Source organism: Barbus barbus (assembly GCF_936440315.1).
Source record: "Barbus barbus genome assembly, chromosome: 11".
In the NCBI taxonomy this organism is placed as follows: domain Eukaryota; kingdom Metazoa; phylum Chordata; class Actinopteri; order Cypriniformes; family Cyprinidae; genus Barbus; species Barbus barbus.
The window spans coordinates 10,128,354-10,155,011 of NC_136739.1; the positions used below are offsets into that span (position 1 = coordinate 10,128,354).

Here is a 26,658-nt window from a genome sequence, read left to right on the forward strand (position 1 = left end):
TTAGAAAAAAAAAAAAACTGTCTCAAGTGTTATTACTATTAATATATCATAATGAATAAAAAAGGAAAACTAATACAGACCTAGGGTAATGATGGCATTACAGGGTTGGAGTGAATTTACCAACACAAATAATTGATTCATTATTGTTTTATTATCTAGGAGCCAAGTCCCACTGCAGTGAAGAAGAGAGATGTCACTCTGAGATGCCTCTTTGAGTATATGGGAGAGAGTGGACAGGAGCTCATCTCTGATTACTGTGTAAGTATTGTCTTAAAGCAGGTTTGGGTCAGTCTGGTGAACAGGTTTAAATTGTGCTGACTGTTAATGTGAACTGACTGAACCAGCATTTGGCAGATAATGGTGGAGTATTTGTTTTTCATCAACAAATGAGATTGTTTGTCTTAAAAACTTTATTTTTTTTATCTCAAAGGGGGGCTGCAGAGACCACTTTTCATGAGGACCTGAAAATGAAGAATATGAGCATCTATGTCTGCCGTGAGCCAGATGCAGTAGGAATAATCATTGAGGGAATACCAGTCCTTACCAATCTTGGAAATCTGGACAAAGCATGCTGCTTGCTGCTTGGGTTGACAAATGCACTTAATCTTGAGTATCCATCCAAGGTTTCCAAAATTTTTGAGGTGTTTCAAATACTTTTTCGTGGGACTTGACACACTGCGCCCAAAACCAAGCCCCAAGTTCATGACTCTGAAAAACAAGCTCCTTGCCTAAGCACTCAGACATGACTGTCACTCTGCACTTGTGAACAGCTGTTTTCTTTGTCTGTTCAACATCATTATACATTGGACATAACGTTGAATTTTTCAGGATGTTCTAATGGTTTGTCCTTGTCATGTTTTATACTATGCTGCAGGTCATACTTTCTGGTGTGAAAAAAGTTTATATTTTATACACACAAAATAGCCCTGCTGTGAAGCTGCACTTTAAAAGCTGTTCAGTTAGTGGGATCAGTGAGATGTTTTACTAAAGATGTTTCAAAATATTCACACACGCTGTGAAGGTATTATGCTAAGCTGTATTTTTAAGTTGAGGTCAGATGCTCATGCTTGTGACCTGTAATGTTAGTGTTAAAATGTTTCATTTACATTTATGCATTTAGCAGACGCTTTTATCCAAAGCGACTTACATTGCATTCAAGTTACAGTTTTTACATTTTTATCAGCTCTTGTTTCAATATTATGTACACACTGTACTGTAAAGGTGTACTGTACTAACCAGCAGTTTATAAGCTGATACAGATGTTATTGATTGTTTACACTGTCCAGCTCATTGCTACTGTTTGGATATGGCAATGCAATGATTTAATAAATGTTGGAAATTTACATAGTAGCAACTAATTATTTGAAGCTGTTTACACTTCCAAAACAAAGAAAGGGCAAATTGGTCAAAATTCATAAATCAGAAGACATTAACTAGTATTTTTTCATTTAAATGTTACCTATTTTAATTAAGTCTAATGTGTAAAATATGCTGATATGTTTTACATTGTTTGTACTCAATTTATTGGCTTTTTCTGAAAATGCTACTTAATATTTTTGCATACATTGAAATGCATATTATTAAGTTGTCCTTACTCAAAATATCAGTTCACTAAACTTGCAAAAAGTAGTTGGAAAATGTTGTCTTAATTTTATTGAGTTAGATCCAAGTAACAGTTTTAACAGTGTATATCTATTTTCAGATTTTTAAACAGGAGATTTAATAAAAATTTCAGTTAACAAAATTATTATTATTATTATTATTATTATTAATTATCACAGAACTCCACTGTGTATAAATTTTCATCTGAATCCAAGTTTTATATTTATAAGAATCCAAGTTTCATCGTTGAGGTGCCATGTAAATGTATTTTTACAGACGTCCACATGAAAAACAATTAAAAGTTGCTAAAGCAGATACTTAAGTGAGAACTAAATCAAAATGAAATTCATCAAATCTATTATGAAAATATGAAAGAGCAAGCTCTGAGCCCTTAATAAGACATGTTTCTTGAGCACCAAATCAGCATATTAGAATGATTTCTGATAGAAAGGAAAAATTTTATTCAGTAAGGATGCACTAATTAATAAACAAAATGGCAGTAAATATATACTTATAATTATAAAAAATATTGTATTTAATATAAAGGCTGTTTTTGAAAAGCTATTCATCAAAGAATCCTGAACAAAATCTTTTACAGTTTACCCAATAAATATTAAGCAGCAAAACTGCACTCAACTGTGTCAATAATAAGAAAATATTTCTTAAGAAATGAAAAGGCAAATCCACAAAAATATGAAGCAGCACAACTGTTTTTAACATTGCTAATAATCAGAAATGTTTCTTGAGCAGATTAGAATGATTTCTGAAAGATCATGTGACACTGAAGACTGGAGTAATGATGCTTTGCCATCACAGGAATACATTACAATACATTACAAAACAGTTATTTTAAATTGTAATATTTCACAATGCTACTGTTTTAAATATACTTTTTAATTAAATATAGGTAGCCTTGGTGTGCATAAGAGGCTTCTTTTAAAGACTTTTAAACAAAACTTATTTTGCAAATTTCATAAACGTACATTAAGCATGTCGTTATTCACCTTGAAATAAATGACTTGAAATAATGTCGTTTTACAAGATCTTAGTCTCCACAGAGAGAGCGATATCAGGACATCAGAGTCAGTCGTGAGAAAACCACACTCCTACAATCGCCATACATCAAAAAAACTATAGCTCATGCAAGTGCTCCATGAGACAAGCGCCCCCACCCCCCCCCGCCCCGCCCAGAAAGATGAATTGTGCCATTTAACCCTCCAACATATTTACACTCTCTGTCCTTCTCAAACGCAGGGTGCATGAGGTGATGGATGTAGTGTGATGTAACATTACTGCATAATAAAACACTAATAATCACTGCTATTGACTGCTGCAGCAACATGCCTTAATCACGTCAAGAATTACGTAATGTTTCACACAAGGTCCTGCTTGGCATCTGGAGAGATAAACAGCGTGTTCTTCTAGCACATCTGGCACTGCTCAGCAAAACCTCCCAGCATTCCTCTGTAATCCACCTGGTATGGGTGTCAGTCTTACCTCTTTAGTGTGCGTGTGGAAGGAGACGGACATGTCCAGCAGTAGTTTTCTTTGTTCCACTCTCCTGACGAAGTCCTGGATCCTGACCTCCAGGTGTCGCGCTGCCTTATAGATCTCCTCAGGGTCACACTCGCCTGTCTGGGCCAACTGCTCGGCCGCTTCCAGGAGTTTATCTGCATTAGTGTAGGTGTTCTGATCCGGGAGAGAAAAGAAAGCTTGATCAATAAATGTTAACTTTCAGATAGTGACATAATATTAGTCACATCTATTCAGCTTCACAGTAATAAAAAGAAAAATAACAGTCTTACTGTTGTAAAATGAATCAATTATGAAACAAATTCAATTTCAGCTCTGCAAAAGACAATAGAGTCATTATTTAGCTCAGCTCAGTTTGATTCAATTCATTTCAATAACAGTGTCTATTATTTAGCTCAGCTCAGTTTGATTCAATTCATTTCAAGAAATAATCGATTCTACAAAAATAAAACTGTGCAAATATGACTAAATATGACATTAAAAGTCTAAAAGTCACTCGTTTTTATAAAGTAACACTGTTCAACAGTGACACCCGCAGGTAAAGTTACAGCGGAGACTTGCCTCCCTTCGGCCCATAGACTTTCTACAGAGACCCCAAAGCGTGCGGTGACTTTTCTGGAGGCTCATTGAGATAAAGGGGGGAAAGTCACATGAGAGGAGGCAATGCCTCCATCGCGCTATAATTGGATATGATCGGTTATGATTGGATGTGATTGGTTCTTGCGATAAATCCCGCCTCTTGTTTTCGTGCGAGCTCTCGGCCTGAATGAAGAAAATAATGGCGTTATTGACTAATTATAAAGTAAGTAAACAACTCTCCCGCTTAGCTTAGATATCATTCAGCTTGATGAAATGAAAGATGTATCTTCGTGCCTGTGACAGTGTTTGTGACAGGGCTTTTATGACAATGACCCGAAAATAAGTTGACTACTAAAAAAAAACAGCTGAGCATCAGTTCATAAATAAAAACGGAGTGTCTATTTAGAAGTGCATATTAACGCACCTTGTTGGGCGCGGTTATTTACACTAACTCCACCCATCAACGTATGATTACAAAGTATTACTAAAGAAATCCATCAGGTAACAGCTCCAGTGGCGCAGATGGTAAAGTACGCGTTGAAGTCATTTTTGACGCGATTGACTGGGGTTCGAATCCGCTTTTGCAGAACTTTTCAAATCAGATGTCACGTTGAAAAAACATGTATTTTCAGTAATAATGAAGGAAATAATCTAAAAGTTGAACTTAAAGTATCGGGTAGGGTTAGGGTAGGTGTATGGAGGGATCTTTTGTCCCAATAAGGTGACATCCAATTAGTAATTTGAATTAAAAGGATAATTTACACTCAATATGATATTACTGCATGCTGTTTTATAATGTACTACAATACTGAGGTGCAGATAATTGCCACTGTTTGCAATAAGTAGTATAAATAGCAGAAAATCCAGCTGTAAACATAATCTATAGCTATTTGCACTTAGTGTAAACACATTAAGTGTAACAGGGACATAAATTATTAATATATACAGTGGTGTGAAAAAGTGGTAGCCCCCTTCCTAGCCACGGATTATCACCCTGTTGCCCTAACACAGCCAAAAACAGAGGAATAGCTGTACACTGGCTGTTGCGACAGGAGCATCTTTACCCCTTTATTTCTCATTGTCAGATGCAAGGTAAGGCGCTATCAGGAGAGGTCAGCTAATTAGCATGAGATAATTACATGTGTATTCACCTGCTGTGACTGTGGAGAACGAGAACACACTTACAGCTCCAGAGGGTTTCAATCCTTCATTAAACACACACTTACAACATTACATTTCTTGAGAGAGAGATTTAATCTGTTTCACTGGCAAATATTAGATCCACATGAATAAAGCCTGGCTGATATAATAGTTCTGTCAGTCATGTGTTGTGTGTGTCATGTGTTTCCCTCATGTGTGTCCTTATTTGGTTTGTTTCCTGTCCTCGTCTAGTGTGATTATCTGTTTATTATGTCCCAGCTGTGTTTGATTATGTTAGTATTATCCTGTGTATTTAAGTCCTGTCTGTTCAGTTAGATTTCGTCTGGTCTACTCGTTACTCCCGGTGTTCCTGTGTGTCTGCCCTGCCTTGTTGAATTTGATTAAAGACTGTTTATTTGAGTTTATTCCACGTCTCGTGTTCCTCGTTCCTCCCCGATGTGTGCACCGTGACAAGTTCAGAGCTATTTTCTCTCTGTCACACTGTTTTCCTGTAAACTTTATAACAAAAGTGTTTTGGTAACACTATTTTAAGGTGCCCTTGCTACATGTTACATGTACTTGATATCATAATAACAATTAATTCTACATAATTGCATGCAAGTAACCTTAAGCCAAACTCTAATCCTAACACTAACCATATAGTAAGTACATGTAGTTAATTAGTATTTCTCAGAACTTAAATGTATAATTGCACTGTAACAAGGACACCTTAAAATAAAGTGTAACTGTTTCTTAACACTTTAGTTTTTTTCAAAAATAAATACACAATCTATCATGGCTAAGGATATTTCTCTGTATCCCAGTTGATTTATTGCTTGATTTGTGGTTACTGAACAGAGGAAAATTGTGACATCAGTGTTTTGGACAAAAGCCACGAGAGAGGAAGCTATCAACATACTTAGAGGTGACAATAATCATCAAACGAGGGTAACAATGAGCAACAAAGGATCACATCTTTTTCTATTTTCATCATCATGCTCACCTGCTGTTTTTGTCTTAACATTTTAGAGGACATTATTAATAAACAGACCAAAGCCTGTTTTCCTATACCTAGGAGTATTTTAGGAGCTACTTTTAAACTTAAGATCTTCTTCTTATTATTATTATTTATTCTAAGGCAAAAAAAAAACAACAACAACAAAAAAAACTACTGACTGTCCATATCTATACATTTCTGAACAGACCATTAACTAATACACTTAAAGTGTGCCGATATACTTTGATATTTTCATATGCATCCATATTTGAATTAATTACAGATCTGTTAAGTATTATATTAATGACTTGTAAATGATGGCTATTATAAGAGGTAGTCTGTTCTAGTGGTTATACCCACTGATTTATTTTAAGTAGTAAATATGACAAACACTATTGGAGTATTTGTTATAAGAAAATACTATTTCAGTCCTTCTACTTCAAAATGTAATGTTTAATTCAGTGTGTTTCTTTGCAACCATTTGTTTAATTTACTAGCAATTCCTAAGTGAAAACTGTTTTAAAGTAAATCATTTTTTAGTGAAAATTAAATCTGAGAAATTATTTTTCCTTTACTATAATGACACTGATATAAACTTTTTTATACAGTCATGGCCAAAAATATCGGCACCCTTGGTAAATATGATCAAAGAAGGCTGTGAAAATTAATCTGCATTGTTAATCTTTTTTAGCTTTTATTTATAAAATTCACAAAAATCTAAACTTTCATTGGATAATAAGAATTTAAAATGGGGGGGGGGGGGGGGGGGTATTATGAAATAAATGTTTTTCTCTAATAAACATTGGCCACAATTAACGGCACCCTTTTATTCAATACTTTTTGAAACCTCCATTTGCCAGTTTAACAGCTCTAAATTTTGTCCTATAATGCCTGATGAGGTTAGAGAACACCTGATCAGAGACCATTCCTTCATCCATAATCTCTCCAGATCCTTCAGATTCCCAGCTCCATGCTTCTTCTCTTCAGTTCACCTCACTCATTTTCTACAGGGTTCAGGTCAGAGGACTGTAATGGCCATAGCAGAAGCTTGGTTTTGTGCTCAGTGACCCATTTTTGTGTTGTTTTTGAGGTTTGTGTTTGGATTATTGCCCGGTTCGAAGATCCAAACATGGCCCATTATATGATTTCTAACAGAGTCAGTAACTTATTGATTTTTTATCTGTTGGTATTTGATAGAATCCATGATGTCTAAACAAGATGTCCAGGACCTCCAGCAGAAATATAGGCCCACAACATCAAAAATACAGCAGTATATTTTATTGTACAGATGGGGTACTTTTTATCCCGGTGTTCACCAAACCTATCTTGAGTGTGCTGCTAAAAAGCAAATTCTTTAGTTTCATCTGACCATAGAAGCCAGTCCCATTTGAAGTTCCAGTCGTGTCTGATAACTGAATATGCTGGAGTTTGTTTTTGGATAAGCTAGGATAATTTTTCTTGAAACCCTCCCAAACAACATGTGGTGATATAGGTGCTGTTTGACCATTTTTTTTAAGGTTTTCTGAACCCAACACTCAACTATTTTCTGCAGATCTTCAGCTGTGGTCCTTGGAGAGTCTTTAGTGGTCCTGCTCCTGTCTGCCATTCTGCTGAGAGGTTTGCGATTGTAGCTCCGTGTAGCTTTGCTTTCTGCTGAATTTTACTATCACTCTCTGTTGTTTAAAGTGATAAAATATAACTTAATTCCCTCCATATTTCTGATATTATCTATCAATAATCTGACTAATTTGCTCATTTGCTTTTAATCTTAAACCGCGAGTGCAACGAGTGTGCCATGCGTTAGCATTCGTTAGCCGGTTAGCTCAAAACCACGACTGAGGTGCCCTTGAGCAAGGCACCGAACCCCCAACTGCTCCCCGGGCGCCGCAGCATAAATGGCTGCCCACTGCTCCGAGTGTGTGTTCACTGCTGTGTGTGTGCACGTTGGATGGGTTAAATGCAGAGCACGAATTCCGAGTATGGGTCACCATACTTGGTAGTATGTCACTTCACTTTTTCTTTAAGTATATCTCGTTTGGTATATGCGTATAATGTACTGCGTATAACATTATGGGAAGGGAAGGGAAGTGTGGCCAAGTATGGTGACCCATACTCAGAATTTGTACTCTGCAAGTGTACACACAGTAGTGAACATACACCCGGTGAGCAGTTGGGGGTTTGGTGCCTTGCTCAAGGGTCTCACCTCAGTCGTGGTATTGAGGGTGGAGAGAGTGTTGGTTATTCACTCCCCCACCTACAATCCCTGCTGGACCCGAGACTCGAACCCACAACCTTCGGGTTACAAGTCCAACTCTCTATCCATTAGGCCACGACTGCCCCTATTATCTAGAGAAACACGTGTTAATGATGTTTGCACTGGCTACTTTATACAGACCACCAGGGCACCATACAGACTTTATTAAAGAATTTGCTGATTTTCTATCTGAGTTAGTACTGGCTGCAAATAAAGTCTTAATTGTTGGCGATTTTAATATCCATGTCGATAATGAAAAACATTCTGAACTCTATTGGGGTTAGACAACACGTTTCAGGACCTATTCATTATCGAAATCATACTCTAGATTTAATACTGTCACATGGAATTGGTGTTAGTGGTGTTGAAATTCTGTAGCAAAGCGATGATATCTCAGATTATTATCTAGTCTTGTGTAAACTCCATATAGCTAAAACTGTAAATTCTACTCCTTGTTACAAGTATGGTAGAACCATCACTTCTACCACAAAAAAACTGCTTTGTAAGTGCTCTTTTACGCTTAAGGAAGATCAAAGAAAACAGTCTGACTCCGTGGTATAATGAGCACACTCGCACCCTAAAGAGAGTAGCCTGGAAAATAAAACTAGAAGTATTTTGTATAGCTAGATTTGTTTTCCCTCCTATTTATATTTCTGTGAAACAGGATTTCATGTTCATGTAATTTCATGTTCATAATCACCCTGGAGTGCTCAAAATTGTGAATATGAATGGGAATATACTTCAGAGATATTTTACAGAGATAATTTCTAGGGGTGCCAATAATTGTGTCCAACGTGTATTTGAGAAAAAACATTTATTTCATAATGATATTTCCACCCATTTAAAATTCTTATTATCCAATGAAAGGTTAGATTTTTGTGAATATTTTAAATAAAAGATCAAAAGGATTAACAATACAGATTAATTTACACAGACTTGTTTGATCATATTTACCAAGGGTGCCGATATTTTTGGCCTGCATGTACACTTTGGCCTGCATGACTTTTATTACACATTTTTGGTTAATGTTACTGTACATACATTACAATCCTTTAATATAGGTATTATTGAATCAGTGTTATCTTCTTTCTATACCATCTTTGATTAGATAAGTTGATTGATGATGTGAATCTTTATTTTTCCTTTGCTTTCTGTACATACAGTAATCCATAAACTTGTCTAATATTATTACAGTAAAAAGCCTGAGAGCTAGCTCACTGTTTTTACCACACCAAATTATTTATTACTGTTTTAAAATACATTAGGGATTGGTTTGGGGTTAACAGCACTAAACATATACAGTATTATATATGCTGCATTCCTGATTTCCTCTTGATCTCACACACACACACACACACACAGACACACACACAAACACACACACACACACACACACACAAACACACACACACACACACACACACACACACGTACATACCATAGACACATTAGACATGAATCATCACTCTATCAGCATAAGTGTCTAGAGGTGTTTTTTTGCCTCATCTCTCATCTTCGTCAGTCTGTTCTTGGATATTATATGTCTGATAAGCATATGTCAGAATAACAAAAGCTGCATATGTCTCGCTGGTTACCAATAATGGCTGAGCCAAAACAAATCCCTTTGGTTTATTTAGACGAGTCAGATTGTCTCGAGCCCTTCTCATGACACTGAGACTCACGATCTGTCATCCAGGCTATTATGGATTATTTATCTCAGGGGAATTATGTGGATGAGAGACGCAGGGCTTGGTGTCCAGTGATCTTTATCTCTTCTGTGCGCTGTCAGATTAATACCGTGCAATGTATTTAACATCCCTTTGTTTAACAAATATCAGTTCAGCAGGATCTAATCCTTTTTAAGATGACAAAAGGTGTGAATTTAACTGAAACTTGTATAGTTTGTACATGACAGCATTGAGTAGTTAGATTCTAACATTTCCCGTACAATGAAGTAATTCACTGCTTAACAATTGTAGTAAGATGCATCGTTGTAGAAACTAACTAGCTAGTCATAACTCTTTCCCGAACATGGCCACATCTCTGTAGTTTGAACCACATTGGTTCAACAATATAGAACTATCATTAATTACATTATGCACACGCGTTTGGTGAAGTAATAACTTCTACTAATTAATCATGTTAGCTTGCTTGTTGTGCCCAAGAGCATGAAGTCCACATGTCAAAGTAAATTTGCGATGATGTTTGTGATCCAAGGGGGGAAACACACACTGAATGGTTAATTTTAGATTATGGGTCATGTAGTTCTTCACTGGTAATTTGGCCAACATGGTTTACAATCTGACTTTAGTTTAGGGACCAATTTTCACTATTAACTACTTGCTTATTAGCATGCATATTACTCTTTATTAGCACTTATAAAGCACATATTAATGTATTATTCTGCATTACCATATTTTAGACCCATTAACCCTATCCCATATCTAAACTTAACAACTATCTTATAGACTATTAATAAGCAGCAAATTAGAGGTTTATTGAGGCAAAATTCATAGTTAATAGTTAATAGTGAGAATTATTCACTAAACTAATGTGTGACCAAAGCCTCGCCAAGGCTGCATTTATTTAATAAAAAAAAACAATAAAAAAACTGATTTCTAGTTATTTCTAATAATTGATTTCTTTAATATATTTTGAAATGTAATTTATTCCTGTGATGTTAAAGTTGAATGCATCATTACTACAGTCTTCATGATCCTTTAGAATTCATTCTAATTGCAGCTCAAGAAACATTTCTTATCAATGGAAAAAAAAAATCAATAAAAATTACCATTCAAAATGTGTGTTTAATGTCACTTTTGATCAATTTAATCCCTCCTTACTGAATAAAAGTAATAGTAATAATAATAATACTATTACTAATACTACTACTACTAATAATAATAATAATAATAACTTACTAACCTTAAACTTTTGAATGTTAGTACATATCATCACTTAGGTTACGTATGTAACCCCAGTTCCTCGAGGGAACGAGACGCTGCGTCCAGAGACACTTTGGGGAATGCCTTCAGCGTAACCGGCTCTGAATACAAGTGAAATCTGTCCAATGGATGGGCGAGACGTCATGGGCGAGGTGACGTAATGACCAGCTGGTATAAAAGCACGTGCGGTGAATAAAGCAAGTGCCGGCAGGCGGAGCACATCTAGGGCGAGAGGAAGGAAGAGCCTGGAGTGGGCCGCATGTCCAGACCGTAGAACCTGACAAAGGTCAGGGGCATAGACCATTCCGCAGCATTGCAGATGTCCTGTATTGGGACACCTGCGAGGAAGGCCTTGGAGGCCGCCACACTCCTAGTGGAATGAGCCTTGACTCCCATCAGCGAGGGGAGGTCAGAGGACTCGTAGGCAATGTGAATGGCATCGACAATCCACCGACTGAGGGTCTGCTTTGAAGCAGGAAGGCCTCTCTTAGGGGGACCATTGCAAATCAGCAGTTGGTCCGCCCTTCTCCACAGGGCAGCTCTGTGGACGTATGCGTCCAGTTAAGCCTTTGCCGGTCAGGCTCCCGAAAGGGAGGAGGACTGAAGGCCTGCAGTATGACAGGCTGTGGCGTGACGGAAGGAACTTTGGGGATGGTCCCTGCACGAGGGTACAAAAAGGCTTTGGCCATGCCGGGCGCAAAGTCCAAGTGAGTAGGGGCCACTGACAGGGCCTGCAGATCACCAACTCTCTTTAGAGAAGAAATCGCCAGAAGAAACACAGTCTTCAGGGTAAGATGGCGATCCGAGATCTCCTCGATAGGCTCGAAGGGAGGCCTACAGAGAGTATCCAACACCACAACCAGGTCCCAAGGAGGACTCCGGGATCGTACTGGGGGCCTTAACCTCAGTGCACCACTCTGTCCTGGCGCACTCTCTCCAGAATTCCGGGGAGCAGAGCAATCGGGGGAAAGGCATACAGACGAAGCCTCGGCCAAGTCTGTACCATGGCATCCAGCCCCAGTGGAGCTGGATGAACTAGAGTGTACCAGAGTGGACATTGCGCTGTCTCCTGAGTGGCGAAGAGGTCCACCTGAGCCTGACCAAACACTCTCCAGATCTGCTTCACCACCTCGGTGTGAAGCATCCATTCCCCGGGCCACGGCCCCTGTCTCGACAGGATGTCTGCTCCCACATTGAGATGCCCGGGGATGTAAACTGCTCTTAGTGAGAGGAGTTTGCTCTGGGACCACACAAGGATCTGGTGCGCCAGCCTGTACAGGGGGCGCGACCGCAGACCTCCTTGGTGGTTGATATAAGAGTCCACCGCTGTGTTGTCGGTGCGCACCAACACATGGTGATCTCTTAGGTCTGGGAGAAAGCCTGAAACACGGCCAGCATCTCCAGCCGGTTGATGTGCCAAGCGAGATGATGACCCCTCCACAGACCGGGGGCAGGGTGGCCACTCATGACCGCTCCCCAACCGGTGAGGCACGCGTCCGTCGCTAGCATTACCCGGCGACACCGAGCTCCCACCACCAGGCCCTGAGACAAGAACCAAGGTTGTCTCCACATGTCCACAAGATGCTTACGCTCAAGCAGGTCATGTCTCAAATCAGGTGAGGACGGAGATAGAGATTCGCTCGTCTCCGATACCTCCATCAGATCCCACTGCGAACCCCACCGCCGCTCCACCTCGGTGGAAGCGGGGCCAGTGCCGCGGGGAACGCTAATGAAAGAACCCTCGCTAGAGAAGAGGGCCTTTCGGGAGCCAAGCATTCGCAGAGGGAGGCTCTCGCAGTGCGGGGAAGTCAGCTCCCTCAAGAGCCGCCTCTGCATGCCTCGCTCCTAAGCAAACCACACACAAGCTGTGTGTATCACCTGCCCACAAAACGCCCTTGTGCTTAGCCTTTTGGCATGGTGACAGACAGACAACACTAAATGAGACTCACAGAGACACAGAGCGTTAGCTGAATGACCGAAAGCTGACGCCGGTTTCACCACACGTGTTTTTATACCAGCTGGTCATTACGTCACCTCACCCGTGACGTCTTGCCCATCCACTGGACAGATTTCACTTTTATTCAGAGCCGGTTACGCTGAAGGCGTTCCCCAAAGCGTCTCTGGATGCAGCTCGATTTCCTGAAGAGGAACAGTTTCACCATGTAGAAAATGAATGGGATTTGGGAACTCGACTGTTTCAAAAGAGTATAATGACACTGGAACGCAGAGGTTATCCAATCACAATAGAGATTGTTTGCATACAGAAGTCTTAATGTTACAGCAGTAAAAACTGCATTTTTTTTATTCTTAGGGTCAGTAAGTGGTGTATAATAGTGATGACTAACTGAATTACTGCTATTTTTAGAGCTATAATCCTTGACAAATATTATCAGTGAACTAAAAATATATAATAGCGTGAAATATGTCTCTAATGCATTGTACCTGCTATACTAGCCATCAAAAATGTGAATCAACATATAAAGTCCAGTCGTCCAGTTGCTTTCTTTGTTCAACAATACAGTATGAGAGAGGCATGTGGCGGTTCTCCAATAAAATCAGCATTCAATCATGTTTACTTGACCTTTGTCTTGAAAAAACACATCTCTTTTCCATACCCAAAAAGAGACCAGTATTTCCACACAACTCTCTCCAGAGATGAATCTACAACAACAAAATATATCTAGTGTGAATATTCACACTTCTATTTATAAGTTACTTACAAGTACTTAAGATGAACTATAACATTGAGTCGTTTGAAACTGCTTTATAGTCAAAGTATACAATATCTTCTGAACTCATTGCCCATCCAGTAAAGGAAAGCATCTGTGAAGCTCTTTGGATGGAGTTGAAGTGTGGGCTGTCCTCTGAAGCTCTTGTGTTCGCTGAGCTACCACCACTGCATATGCTGACATCTTTACAACATAATTTCATAAAATGTCACTAAAGGGACAGACACTAAAAGACTCTTCCTGTAATTATCCAGAGGATTGTCTTCTTGTGGCTATGGGGTCTGTTTGATATTTATACAGTATGGGAAATGCTCATGATAGAAACGTGTATTTGCATGGCAGGAGTCACAGCAGATGTGTTCTAGTTGGACACACAAGACTTAGGCTTACATTTGTCAGCATCTGATTCCAATTGTACTGTTAGACTGTAACTAAACTAGGCACATCATGATAAGCAATAAATCACATCTTTTTCATGTTAATCTGAGTTTTCGTTTGTTAACAGCGCTCTGCAGAAAAACATTCTGACAGTCAATTTGTATAGTCTCAGGCTCAAACAGCATAGCCAATGGTCATTTGCAGTTATGTTTATCAGCCCATATGGAAACTAAGCCATGTTTTAACAAAGGTTTGCATGGTTCATAAAACTGAAATTTTTATTTGAGAGAATGTCAATAACATCAATTGTAAGTATATTCTGTTATTTTAAACTCAAGTATTTCTGCTTTGATTAGGATTTTTGGCATGTTTCAGATTGGCCGATTCCCAAATTGGCAGGTTTCAGATTGGCCGATTCCCAAGTTGTAAACAGTGGGTCGGTCGTTAACATTTAGATGACCCTGTGCACAGATGTGATTCAATGTCATTCAATCTTAATTGCAAAACATGTGATTGGAAATTTCATGTGAGAAAGAAAATATTTCCCATTTTTTTATATTTCCCTATGTAGAGCTTGCAACCCGTTCAAATTGATCATGCAGATTAACCACATTGACCACCAGAAAGCTGCTTGGTTTGAAAGGGATTTCTTGGAGTTGTGCTTCAACCATTGCTACACAAGTGCCTGTTCGCAAAGAGCTTGATTGACAGGAGATCTGACCAATCAGAACGCAGATATTATGTGCCGCCGCTACTATCAGCCATCTTGCCCGGCAGCTATGGTCTGTCTCTATAGAAATACATGTTAAAACGGGGTAAAAAAGATTGACTGAATTGAAACTTTTTCAATATAACTAAATATAAAAATTTGAGGAGGGTTAAGCTGTGCTGTTGTTGGTTGCTACGGTATACCGGCCTTTATACCTGCCTGCTGTGTGGTTTTGTTTATTTGTGTTTCAGTGGGGTGGGGCTGCAGTCCGAATGCAGATGGAGGACACCTGGGCCCGGAGTCTTTCCTCATTATAAAAGCTTCTTACCTTTCCCCTGTTTGGTGGTGTGTGTGTGTGTGGAGAAAGTCTCTCTCGCACATCACCCCTTTTGTGTTATTTACCTGCCGGCATTTGTGTTCAATTATAATTTTGTTTGTCAAATAAATTTGTTATATTTTGGTTAAATCCCCGATTTCCTCTTTTTTTTTCATAATCTTTGAGCCGGGTTATGACAACGGTAATGGTAATAAGCTAAGGTATTCCTTTAAAAAGTACTTGTTTTGCATACCAGAAAATCTGTCATGTCTGGTGCTGTATGCATGGCTTGCAGCACTTAAGGTGCTATGTACTTTTTTAAAACCATTTCACGTTATATTGTCAGCTCGGAAAATATGTAACGTTAAATGTGCATGCGCAGTAGCCACAGCTGTATCCCGTCTAGCATTAACCACAAATTAAGCAGAAGAGAGAAGATTAACTTCGGTGGACATAAACTTGACAAATGGTGTGTTCCCCGGTTGAAATAAAACACTTTCTGATGTTTATTCATGTTCATTTTGTGCTTTAAGCAGTGGTGGAGGTAACGAATAACAACTACTCACGTTACTGTAATTAAGTAGTTTTTCGGGTACGTGTACTTTTTTTGAGTATATCTTTAAAGCTGTACTTTTACTTGTACTTAAGTACAAATTTAGCAAAATAATCTACTTAATTACTTATAAATCAAAGTTTGTTACTGAGTACGCTGCCCACAATTTGAATTGATATTCAAACCTTTGACGGCACTTCAGTGGCCAATAATGAGATCCGAACATAAACGGACCAATAAAAGCCCTGATATCTGAACCGGGAAAAGCCACTGCTGGAGCAGGTAAAGAGCTGATCAGACAGTGAGGGAGCTCAGCGTAATTTATGGACTCAAAGTTTGGAGAAACAAACGACATGGTAGTGTTTTCCTAAATATCTATATTTTGATACCGATAATGAAATACCTGACACGGTTCCATTACTCATTCTCCACAGTATCTACCGTATATACACTGATACACGCTGTGTCTCGCTCTCTCCTCTTTAGCCCGTTTCGGACGGTAATTTTTTCTCGTATGGACGTCTGTAAAAATTGATTTACATATCACCTCAGTGATAAAAGTCATGGATTCTGATGAAGTCATGGATTCTGATTTATTCAAAGTGGAGGAGTGCGTTCTGTGATCCTGCGAAACAGAGAATGCGCTGCTTACGTGGCCTGTCACATGATTATGTGCTGTAAATAAAATTAATTTTATTTACAAATTTCTTATAATTGTGGAAAATGTATTTAAAAATACTTATTATTATGTAAAATGTATTCTTATTATTCCAAGCATATTTTATAATGTATAATCCTATTTATTATTTGATTATTTAAATCTCCTATTTAAAAATAGGAAAATACGCGCTATAGTTGTATATAATTATATGCGATATATATCCGTTTATAATACACATTTTACAATTGTATTGCACACCTGCTGCTGCCATAATAAAGACCCATTTCAAATGTTTACGTGCTTTTCTTCTCTTTCTGCTCTCACTTCCTGTGGTGGAGCAGTTTTGAAGTATTGTTCTTTTAAATACTTTCCAGCATTTCAGAAATAAATATGTATGCAAATTACACCGAAGTACAACAGTTACCGTACGGGGGTCGGGAGTGTTAAAAAAAGGTTTAAACGCTGAATTTTGAATCGTTTTCTTCTCGTAAACTCAGAGATGTGGATTCAGACCAGTGGTGTAGTCGGGGCCATACTCAAGTATACACCGTATGCTTACTTTTTTTCGTTGGGCTGTTTGCATATTACGACTTCTAAGGATCAATATTTGCGTATACCCTCGGTATACCCACTTGTTTTGTTGCTTCGTAAGTCCGTAATCTACTGTAGCATAATGCTTGACATAATGATTGCCTTGGAAAAAAATGGATGGACAAAAAAAATTGAGATATTAAAATACTTATATGGCAGTATACAGTATGTGGTATTTTTGCCATCGGTATTGAAAATGATTGAAGTCGTCATGAAATCAAAAATGGCCCTACTTACTTTTTTAGTGCACATTACTAGTCTTGTGATGAACAATTAAACCGTGCAAGTCAATACACCGTCAATCTGCCGTCGTGATCTTTAATAAAAAACTGAAAATTTGCTTCTGCTCTGGAATGGCGTCTCAGTCTGATGACATCAGTTTGACGGCTTGGGGAGAGTCCTCTTGTTAAGTCATGACGTAAGGAATGCTGTTTCCGGGTCCATGTCTTTGCTCATTTCACTTGAGAATGCTATCTCAACAGCCATTTATGAGCACTATTTAATACTACATATTTAAGCTAAGCATATATTGCTGGGCACACTACAGTCTCTGTGCTCACAGTGTCCCAGACACTAATATTTTATCTGAATCATTGTCTGGTCATCTGGGATTTCAGTATGGAGATAAAGGTTAGGGTTATGATTTTTCAGTATTACATGACATCGTGGGTGTATATTAGCACAGTTTGTTGTTTTCTTGGGGCGTCTGGCAGAGCGTTAGGACCCAGAAGCGGTGAAGCGTGATGTCAGACTTAACAAGCAGATATTCTTAACCACTCCTATCAAACCGTGAATCTGCTATGAGAGGTGGAGAGGAGGTGTGCCACAATAAAACCCCTCCCTTTATTCAATATTCTGTTTCACTTGAAAATGCATCACAACACTGAAGTCAGTTGCAACTTCCGGTTCATAGAGACCTTAATATTGATGTTTTTCAAGGTATTGAAGTTAGAAATAACTGTATCATGACCACTAATCCATGTACTTTGCTAATAAGTTAAAAGTGGGTTTTGTTCAAAGCAGCTATTATCCACATAGATCTTTGATATGAATGAATACGAAAATCATTAAATATCGCCAGCCAAAAAGTAACTAGTAACTAGTACTCTGAGTAGTTTTTGAGAAGAGTAATTTGTACTTTTATTTAAGTACTGTTTTAACACCAGTACTTTTACTTGTATTTGAGTATTATTTCAGCAGTGTAACAGTACTTGTACTTAAGTACAGATTTTCAGTACTCTTTCACCACTGGCTTTAAGTAAATACGAAAAGATGATCGGTTCACGTGTTTGAACTGAGGCAATACAGTGATCTGTCATGACACTGAAGAGCCACAAAACGGTATTTATTGTTTGAATTTCTTTAAAAATGACACAATTTAAAAGCTGAGGGTCCTGAGACCTTGTTTCATATCAGAAGTAACCTGCTCTGTCGTCTCTGTCGGTGTGTTGTCAGTTTCCTCTTTGATCTGCGATGTATTTTTCACTGCGTGAGAACATGTGTAGTGTCATGGCAACCGTAACTAAGGGTGGGCGAACGGTCAATTGACTAGTAATAGAACGAAACTCAGTAACCGATAATATTTGGCCTCAAATCAGTTTTTGGATTTGGCCAGAATAGTTTTTTAAGGTTAAAATCATTAACTGAAGTTTAATGAATGCTTTTCAATGATTGTTAGTCATTTTGCAAAATACATGAAATATATTAGGTATTCATTATATTTTTACATTTAATGTATATTTGAATAAGTCTGTCATGAAAACAACTCTTCATTACAACCACTGTTTAAATGTTATACATGTAAATTTTGTATATTTTAACAACAAAGTGAAAACATAAAAGTTAAAACATAAATATATAATTACAAAGTTTATATAAAAACTGCATTATGTGCAATTGAAATGTTTATTCATAACATTTTACTAGTTGTTATTTGAGTGTTGTTTGTTAAATAAATTTGAATAATTAATTGACTATTAAATAAATTAAATTTTCTGTTTTTCAGATAAATTAAAACTTTAATTTCAGTTTCGGTGTTTCTGTAAAAATGTATTTCAGTGCATCACTACAATTGACAATAGACAAAGGAAAGTTTTGAAGATCCTTTTTAAACCTGTTTAATAGATGTGCTTCTGGGCCACTGAGACCTGCTGGTACTGCTCACATTGTCTGAGAAACTGTTTATTTGCTTGTTTTTAGATGGATCTAACTCAGGGGTGTCAAACAGAGGCCGTTTCTCAATATGCGTACTTGTCTGTACTTGTGTTCTTGTGGACTTGTGAAACGTCATCAGTCGCTGCCGAAGTACTGTTCCAATTCAAAGTTCACATCTAGCCAAGTCCAGTTCAAATCCTCAGATGTGTTCTTGATCCGCCCCTTTTACCGAGGATGCATCGAGAGGTGACTTGTGCGGACTTGATACGGGCCATAACCCAGAATTCAGTTCGTCCTCCCGTCCTCGAGAGTTCGTTCTTCTGAGTCGAACTTGGCAAGTCCAAACTCGAAAGGACGGAAGTCCAGACTCTGCGAACTTGGTATTGAGAAACGGCCAGAGTCCTGCAGAGTTTAGATGCAACCTTAATAATACACACCTGATCCAGCTAATCAAGTCCTTCAGGCTTATTTGACAACTACATGGTTTGTGTGTTGGAGCAGGACTAGAACTAAACTCTGCAGGGTTTAGTTCCCTCCAGGAACTGAGTTTGACACCCCTGATCTAACTGAATGATTCAATCTAAAAATAAGTGGTTTAGATAAGAATGATGTGGATTAGTCTGACTGGCAGTGGAGGACTCCCTTGACTAGGTCTGGTTTGGATGAATCTGATCAGATGCAGCTGTTGTCTCACCTGTGCCACTTCCTCAAAGTCATCGTGGCGTTTCTGCAGGGCTCTGGCTCTGTGTAGGGATTTGCCCACACCTGTGTGTTTACTAAGGAAAGCCTCCCCATGATTCTCTATCCAGTCAATCACCTGCAAAATACAAACACATACAACCCATTCAGAACATGGAAAAAACAAACAAACACACAACACAGAGCTGAAAGAGAGTCAAGTGAGCTTCTGTTTTCATTAGTCTATGTAATTGATGTGACACATATAAAGGCAGTTATTTAGGAAAACACACACAGGCTAATGCTCAGTGCCTGTGACTGCTCGTATACTCTCATGGGCATCTGAAGAGAGAGTGATCAATCAGCATTGGTCTTCTGTCCAGAAGTGATTCAAAAACACTTTATCCTCATCCCTAAGGACAGTGCTTTACCAATAACATTCCTCCAACAACATCCTCCGATTAGACTGATAGAAATGTCACTCAGACAACACAATCAACATGTAGAGCTCCAGTACTGCTGCCACTCTCAAACTAAACACTGAGAAAAGGTTATAAATATATAAAGTACAAACTCTTTATTTTTAATGTATTTGTGCATATATTTATTTGAACATAAAAAGAAGATTTAATGGAGTTGTCAGTTTAGATTCATTTACATGTCGGCATTTTATATTTGTATTTCTCCTAAATTACCTTAAGGTACAGTAACCTGGAGGGGTGAGGTTTCTAAAGCCCTATTCGGACGGTAATTGTTTCTCAGGGTAAGTGATTTTCACCATTTACAGGGGGTAATTGGTGATTTTAATGCCGTCCGAATCCAAGATGTCAGTGTTTTTCTCTCACCACCCCTGTAAAAATCCCCGGCCGAATTACCTACTGTTTTTTGACAAACACCAAGGTCATGTGGTAATTGAATTGCCGTCCGAATCCACACCTCTGAGTTTACGAGAAGAAGTCAATTCAAAATTCAGTGTTTAAACCCTTTTTGAGCACTTCTGAACACCGTAAGATAACGGTGTAATTTGCATACATATTATTTCTGAAATGCTGGAAAGTATTTAAAAGAACAATAGCCTACTTCATAACTGCTCAACCACAGCGAATGAGAGCAGAAAAAGAAGAAAATCACGTAAACATTCGAAATGGGTCTTTATTATGGCAGCAGCAGGAATGCAATACAATTTTAAAATGTGTATTATAAACATATATATATCTAGTATAATTATATACAAATAAAGGGTGTCTATTTTCCTATTTTAAACAGGATATTTAAATAATCAAATAATAAATATTATAAAATATGCTTGGAATAAGAAAACATTTTACATAATATTCAATCATGTGACTGCACGTGAATAGCGCGTTCCCGGGTGCGCAGGATCACAGAACTCGCCATCCGAATCCATGAGTTTTATCACTGAGGTGATATGTAAAATTTTTGGTAACACTTTATAATAACGTCCAGTTATAAATCATTTATAAGTGATTAGTTAATGATTAACTAATCATTTACAAAACATTCATAAGCGATTAATAAGTGATATGCTAACAATTTGTGTATGTTTTGTTAATTCATTTAAAAGTCATTTACAAGTAATTAGCTAATGATGAACTAATCATTTACAAAACATAACTATACATTCACAAATGATTAAGTAATATGCTAACGATTTATAAATCTGTCATAAGTTATCTTTATAAATAGCATCATGAAATAATTAAACACATCCTTAATGGTTAATAGTTACTAGTTAATATATTATTAATCACTTATAAATCATTGAAATGTCAACATTGTACTATTATCTCAATAAACATTATAAATCATTTACAAAGCTTTCTGCATCCCCTAATCTAAAGTGTAAACTACTCATCAGTTGTAAATGTTTTACAAACCTTCCAGGTTACAGGTTGTTTGTGAATATATATATATTTACGCACACACGACTGGAAACCATAACGTTTGTAAAACATTTACAACTGATGATTAGTTTACACTTTAGATTAGGGGATGCAGAAAGCTTTGTAAATGATTTATAATGTTTATTGAGATAATAGTACAATGTTGACATTTCAATGATCTATAAGTGATTAATAACTATTAACCATTAAGGATCTGTTTGATTATTTCATGATGCTATATTTAAAGATAACTTGACAGATGACAGATTTATAAATTGTTAGCATATACTTAATCATTTGTGAATGTATAGTTATGTTTTGTAAATGATTAGTTCATCATCATCTAATCACTTGTAAATGATTCAAAACTTATTCTACAAAACATAGATAAAAATATTAACATATCAATTATTAATCATCTATGAATGCATAGTCATGTTTTGTAAATGATTAGTTCATCATTAGCTAATTACTTGTAAATGACTTTTAAATGAATTAACAAAACATACACAAATTGTTAGCATATCACTTATTAATTGCTTATGAATGTTTTGTAAACGATTAGTTAATCATTAACTAATCACTTATAAATTACTTATAACTGGACGTTATTATAAAGTGTTACCCAATTTTTTTTACAGACGTCCATATGAGAAACATACTGTCCGAATCGGGCTTAAGTCCCAATATCTAGCTACTGAGGTGCCTCAGGGCTCAGTTCTTTGACCTCTTCTCTTCTCTATCTACATGGCATCACTAGGTTCTGTCATTCTGAAACATGGCTTTTCATATCACTGCTATGCTAATGACACACAACTCTACCTCTCATTTCAGTTTGATGATCCGACGATAGCTACTCGCATCTCAGCATGTCTAGCAGACATTTCTTTCTGGATGCTTATACAACATTAGGAAGATAATGTCCTTTCTATTAACTCTTTGTTCAAGCTTTTATTCTGTCCAGGCTAGACTATTGCAATGCTCTCTTGGCAAGTCTTCCAGCCAGTTCTTTCAATACTCTGCAACAAATTCAGAATGTGGCTTACTAGTTACTACCCTTACTACATGTACCGTGTAAAAACCGGACTTGTCACGGCACTTATATATATTGTTGCTCTTTTGTTAAATATAAATATTAAACTGAAAGCTAAATGATTAAATGTAATTGTAAAACCTCTTTAAAGAATTATAGCATCAAAATACATACACTTTACTTTATAAACCTTCTCATGAACTCTAGAGGAGACAAGGTTACTGGGCTATTTTATCCCCAGAGAAAAATCTGAGAAGCAAAAGTCTCCATTTTCTCCATTTGTTCTTATTTCTGAGGGAGAATCATTAAATTAATCTCATATGTGATTTTTCTTTCATGCAGGTACCTAGGTGTACAACATAAGAGATGTTTGTTCTCATGGTTTAGTTAAATACTGAAACCAATATGATTCTAATTTATTTAATTTTAGAAACTACCACCAAGCATCTGACCACTTTTTTTCCAGTTACAGTGATGGTATCTTCTGTAGTAGGTATTCTTCTACTACACTTGTGTGTTTGCAAGTGATACATTGATAATCAAACATGTACACAATTGCGTCAATGAGTTCTTGTTTCTGCTACACTGATTAAAGCGTCCAGTGCATGTTCTAAAAACAGCTTCCTTCTTTCACATGCACATTAACAGAAGCTGATGAGATAAATATAGCTCTGTGTGATGAGTCCATCAGAGGATACGGCTCTCAAGGAAACGGTCTGGAGTTCACAGATGGCACACATTATATCAACCAGTCCAAACACCTGTTTGGCCGAATAAATCAACTTATAATTCAATAACAATCAGGCAACTGTGTTCGACTATCAGTCATTATGACTTGCAAGATGGTTGACTCCAGATATCTGTCTTCATTGAACTATTGATTATGTTTGTAATGGCTGTTTACATAAAGCAAATCAAAATTATGATAATAATCAAGTACAACAAATAATCAAGGAAAAGACATAATAACATTCAGAACTGCAACAATTTCTCCTGTTTTAGGGGGCAATGACAAATAAGGATGTCCAAGATGATGATAAGGAAAAAGCTTTGTAAAAAATTTTTTTTTTCATTATGGGAGCTTATTTACACAACATAGAACACAGTTTCAGCCTTTTATATCTTCTGACTGAATTCTGACGTTTTTCTCACCTTTTCAAGTGCATATCTAAAAATTCTTACTTTTTTCCTCACAGTTCTGAGTTTATATCTCACAATTGTTAGTCATAAACCCGCAATTGTGAATTTACATTTCACAGTTCTGATTTCTTTCTCAGAGTGGCGGGTTTATATCTCACAGTTGCAAGTTTGGATCTTACAATTTTGATATTTTTATCAGAATTCTGACTTTTCATCTTGCAGTTCTGTTATATCTGGGAATTCTTTTTTTCTCAGAATTGTAAGGAAAAAAAGTAAAATTTGGAATAAACTTGTGAATTATGAGATAAGTCACAATTACTTTTTTAATTTCCTGTTAGAAACAAGCTTCCATATAAAATGCATGTGTCAAGTTCTTTAACAAATTGATTAGTTTTGTTTTGATTTAATGACTATAAACTATCAATTGGTTTAAATAGCAAGGATACATTATGATATTGTTTGACCTACAATCACAATGACAATAAAAAATAAGGTCACACTTTATTTTAAGGTCTGATTCTCAATATTAACAAATAATTAACTATGAATTTGCCTCAATATACTCAATAGGCATAATAAGGCAATAATATGTGCTTTATAATGACCAATAAACAGCCAATATTCTAGAAATATGCAAGTGAATAAGCAACTAGTTCATAGTGAGAGTTGGTCCCTAAAGTGTTACCAAAAATAAAAATCACAAAAATCACCATAAAAATATATATTACATAATAGCAATTTTAGATTAGAAGACTCTTCAACTTAATGTATAGTTATACCAACTTGACATTTGCAACTAACTAGCTAACTAACTAAATAAATAAATTGATCTATGGAGTTAAAACTAAACAAGAAGAAGAAGAAAAAGATTAATAGATCGGACACAAATAGCACATAATTTACCCTTGGGGTTGCCCTAATAATTGCAGTTGAATGTTGTAAATGATGACATTTTCACAAAGAAACTTGTCTGACACATTGGTCTAAAATAAATGTCAAGAAACAATTTTGACCTTTACCATAAAAACACAGGAAAATTAAAGAATGTGTAAAAAAAAAGTGTCTCTAAGATGTATAATGTCAGACTGATAGCAAACTATAATGGAACGGGATCTCATGGGTGTAAAGAAGTTAGTCTCCCACAGTCTGTCCTGCTATTACTCACAACCTTCATTTACTCCAGTTATCATGGTTTCCAAGGTAACTGAGTCAAGAGCATTTGTGTGTTCTGCTGATAACCTCATGACTCACTACTAACCACAACCAATTCACCACTAACTCCAGAAAGAAGCAGAGAAAACACAGGAGAACTGCTCTGATCTTATCAAAACGGGCATCTGAATGCCACAGACGGAGGGACAGATCATAGGAAGAGCTCTAGGGAACAGTGTATTGAATGCAGACAGGCACAAGAGTGTTTTTAAAGAAACAGCTCATCCAGAAATGAGCATTCCTCTAAAAAAACTAATGTTTAGCAGAATGTTGACTCTCAAGCTCTAAAAAGATCATTCTCAGGATGCACATTCTCATTTTTGTGGTAAACTATTCCTTTAACAGCAACTAGTAGCATTTGTACACAAACATGATGTGTATGTGTACAAGTGTGGGAGGTCTGTTCATTTACTCTAAATAACTCAACCTATTCATTACCTGTATTTAACTGCACACTTCAAGCCATTTGGCCACCTCTCAGCATCCATTACTCAAGAATTGCAAACATCTCAGGGTGAGGCAAACTAACATCACCAAATATGGGTAATAATAACAATCTACCTCTCAGAAAACATCCAGTATGTTGATATCTCATTTAAATCAATGATCCAGATTTATCAGAGCCGTATGTTTGTTTAAAGTGTTTAGCGTGTTTCACCTGATCAGCGTTTGAAGGGTGAAATCTAACTCCACCAATCACCAATTGATGCATATCAGAAAATCTGATGCTTTAACCAATCAGCAGGACAGATAAACTTTAAACATTCATCGAATGCAATAGAAAAATTTAATTATTTCCTTGATAAATCTACAAAGCAGTGGGTGAACAGATCTGAACACAGACCATCACCTGGAATACAATACATTTGATATCATCATTAGCAACTGCGTCTGAATGTGTGCAGACAAAAACATGTATATTATCTTATATCCATGGGTTCTGTTGAAATAAAAAGATGGGGCTTTCTAAAGAACTGCATAATAAACAGCTTTTTTCTAAAAACTGAAATCTGATTTACATGACTTCATAAATGTTTTACAATAATGTTTTAAAGTATTTGTCAGTAATATTTTCATTATGCACGAACCGGAAGTAATATAGTTAAGAGTGAAATGAATGTCCCAGGTCAGGTATGTAACCATGGTCCCCCAAGGGAATGAGACGCTGCGTCGAGAAATGCTTTGGGAACGCCCCTGTGTTCCCACGCTCTGAAACATGTGTAATCTGTCCAAGGGAATCCCGGGTGACGTCACCAGCGGGGATGACGTACCGTCCAGGAAGTATAAAAGCACGTGTGGTGGAGACAGCGACATCTTCTGGAGAGTGAAGGAATCAGCCGTCCAGTACAGGGCTACTAATAGGAGACGAACCCCATCCCTGCGAACTCTGCGAACAGGCGCGCCTGTGTGATGTGTGAACAAGCACATGATGGCCTCTCAGGTCTGGAAGAAATTGCTTCAATACTCGAAACACAGCCAGCATCTCCAGGCAGTTGATGTGCCACATGAGATCTTGACACACGAGGGCCTTCCCACTCATGACACAATGT

At 37.2% G+C, this 26,658-nt stretch overlaps 1 protein-coding gene across 2 annotated transcripts in view; it reads right to left on the bottom strand.

Annotated features, from left to right (window-relative positions):
- Nucleotides 1–26,658, bottom strand: part of LOC306876618 (kalirin-like) — a gene marked incomplete at its 3' end in the record, with an annotated part of 270,920 nt that overhangs the window by 112,720 nt on the left and 131,542 nt on the right. For both annotated transcript variants that reach the window (XM_079427930.1, XM_079427929.1), the window contains exons 10-11: nucleotides 19,836–19,958; nucleotides 3,100–3,291 (exon numbers count right to left, since the gene is read on the bottom strand). In XM_079427930.1, the coding sequence (XP_079284056.1) occupies nucleotides 3,100–3,291; nucleotides 19,836–19,958 (315 nt within the window). The remainder of the gene's footprint in view (nucleotides 1–3,099; nucleotides 3,292–19,835; nucleotides 19,959–26,658) is intronic.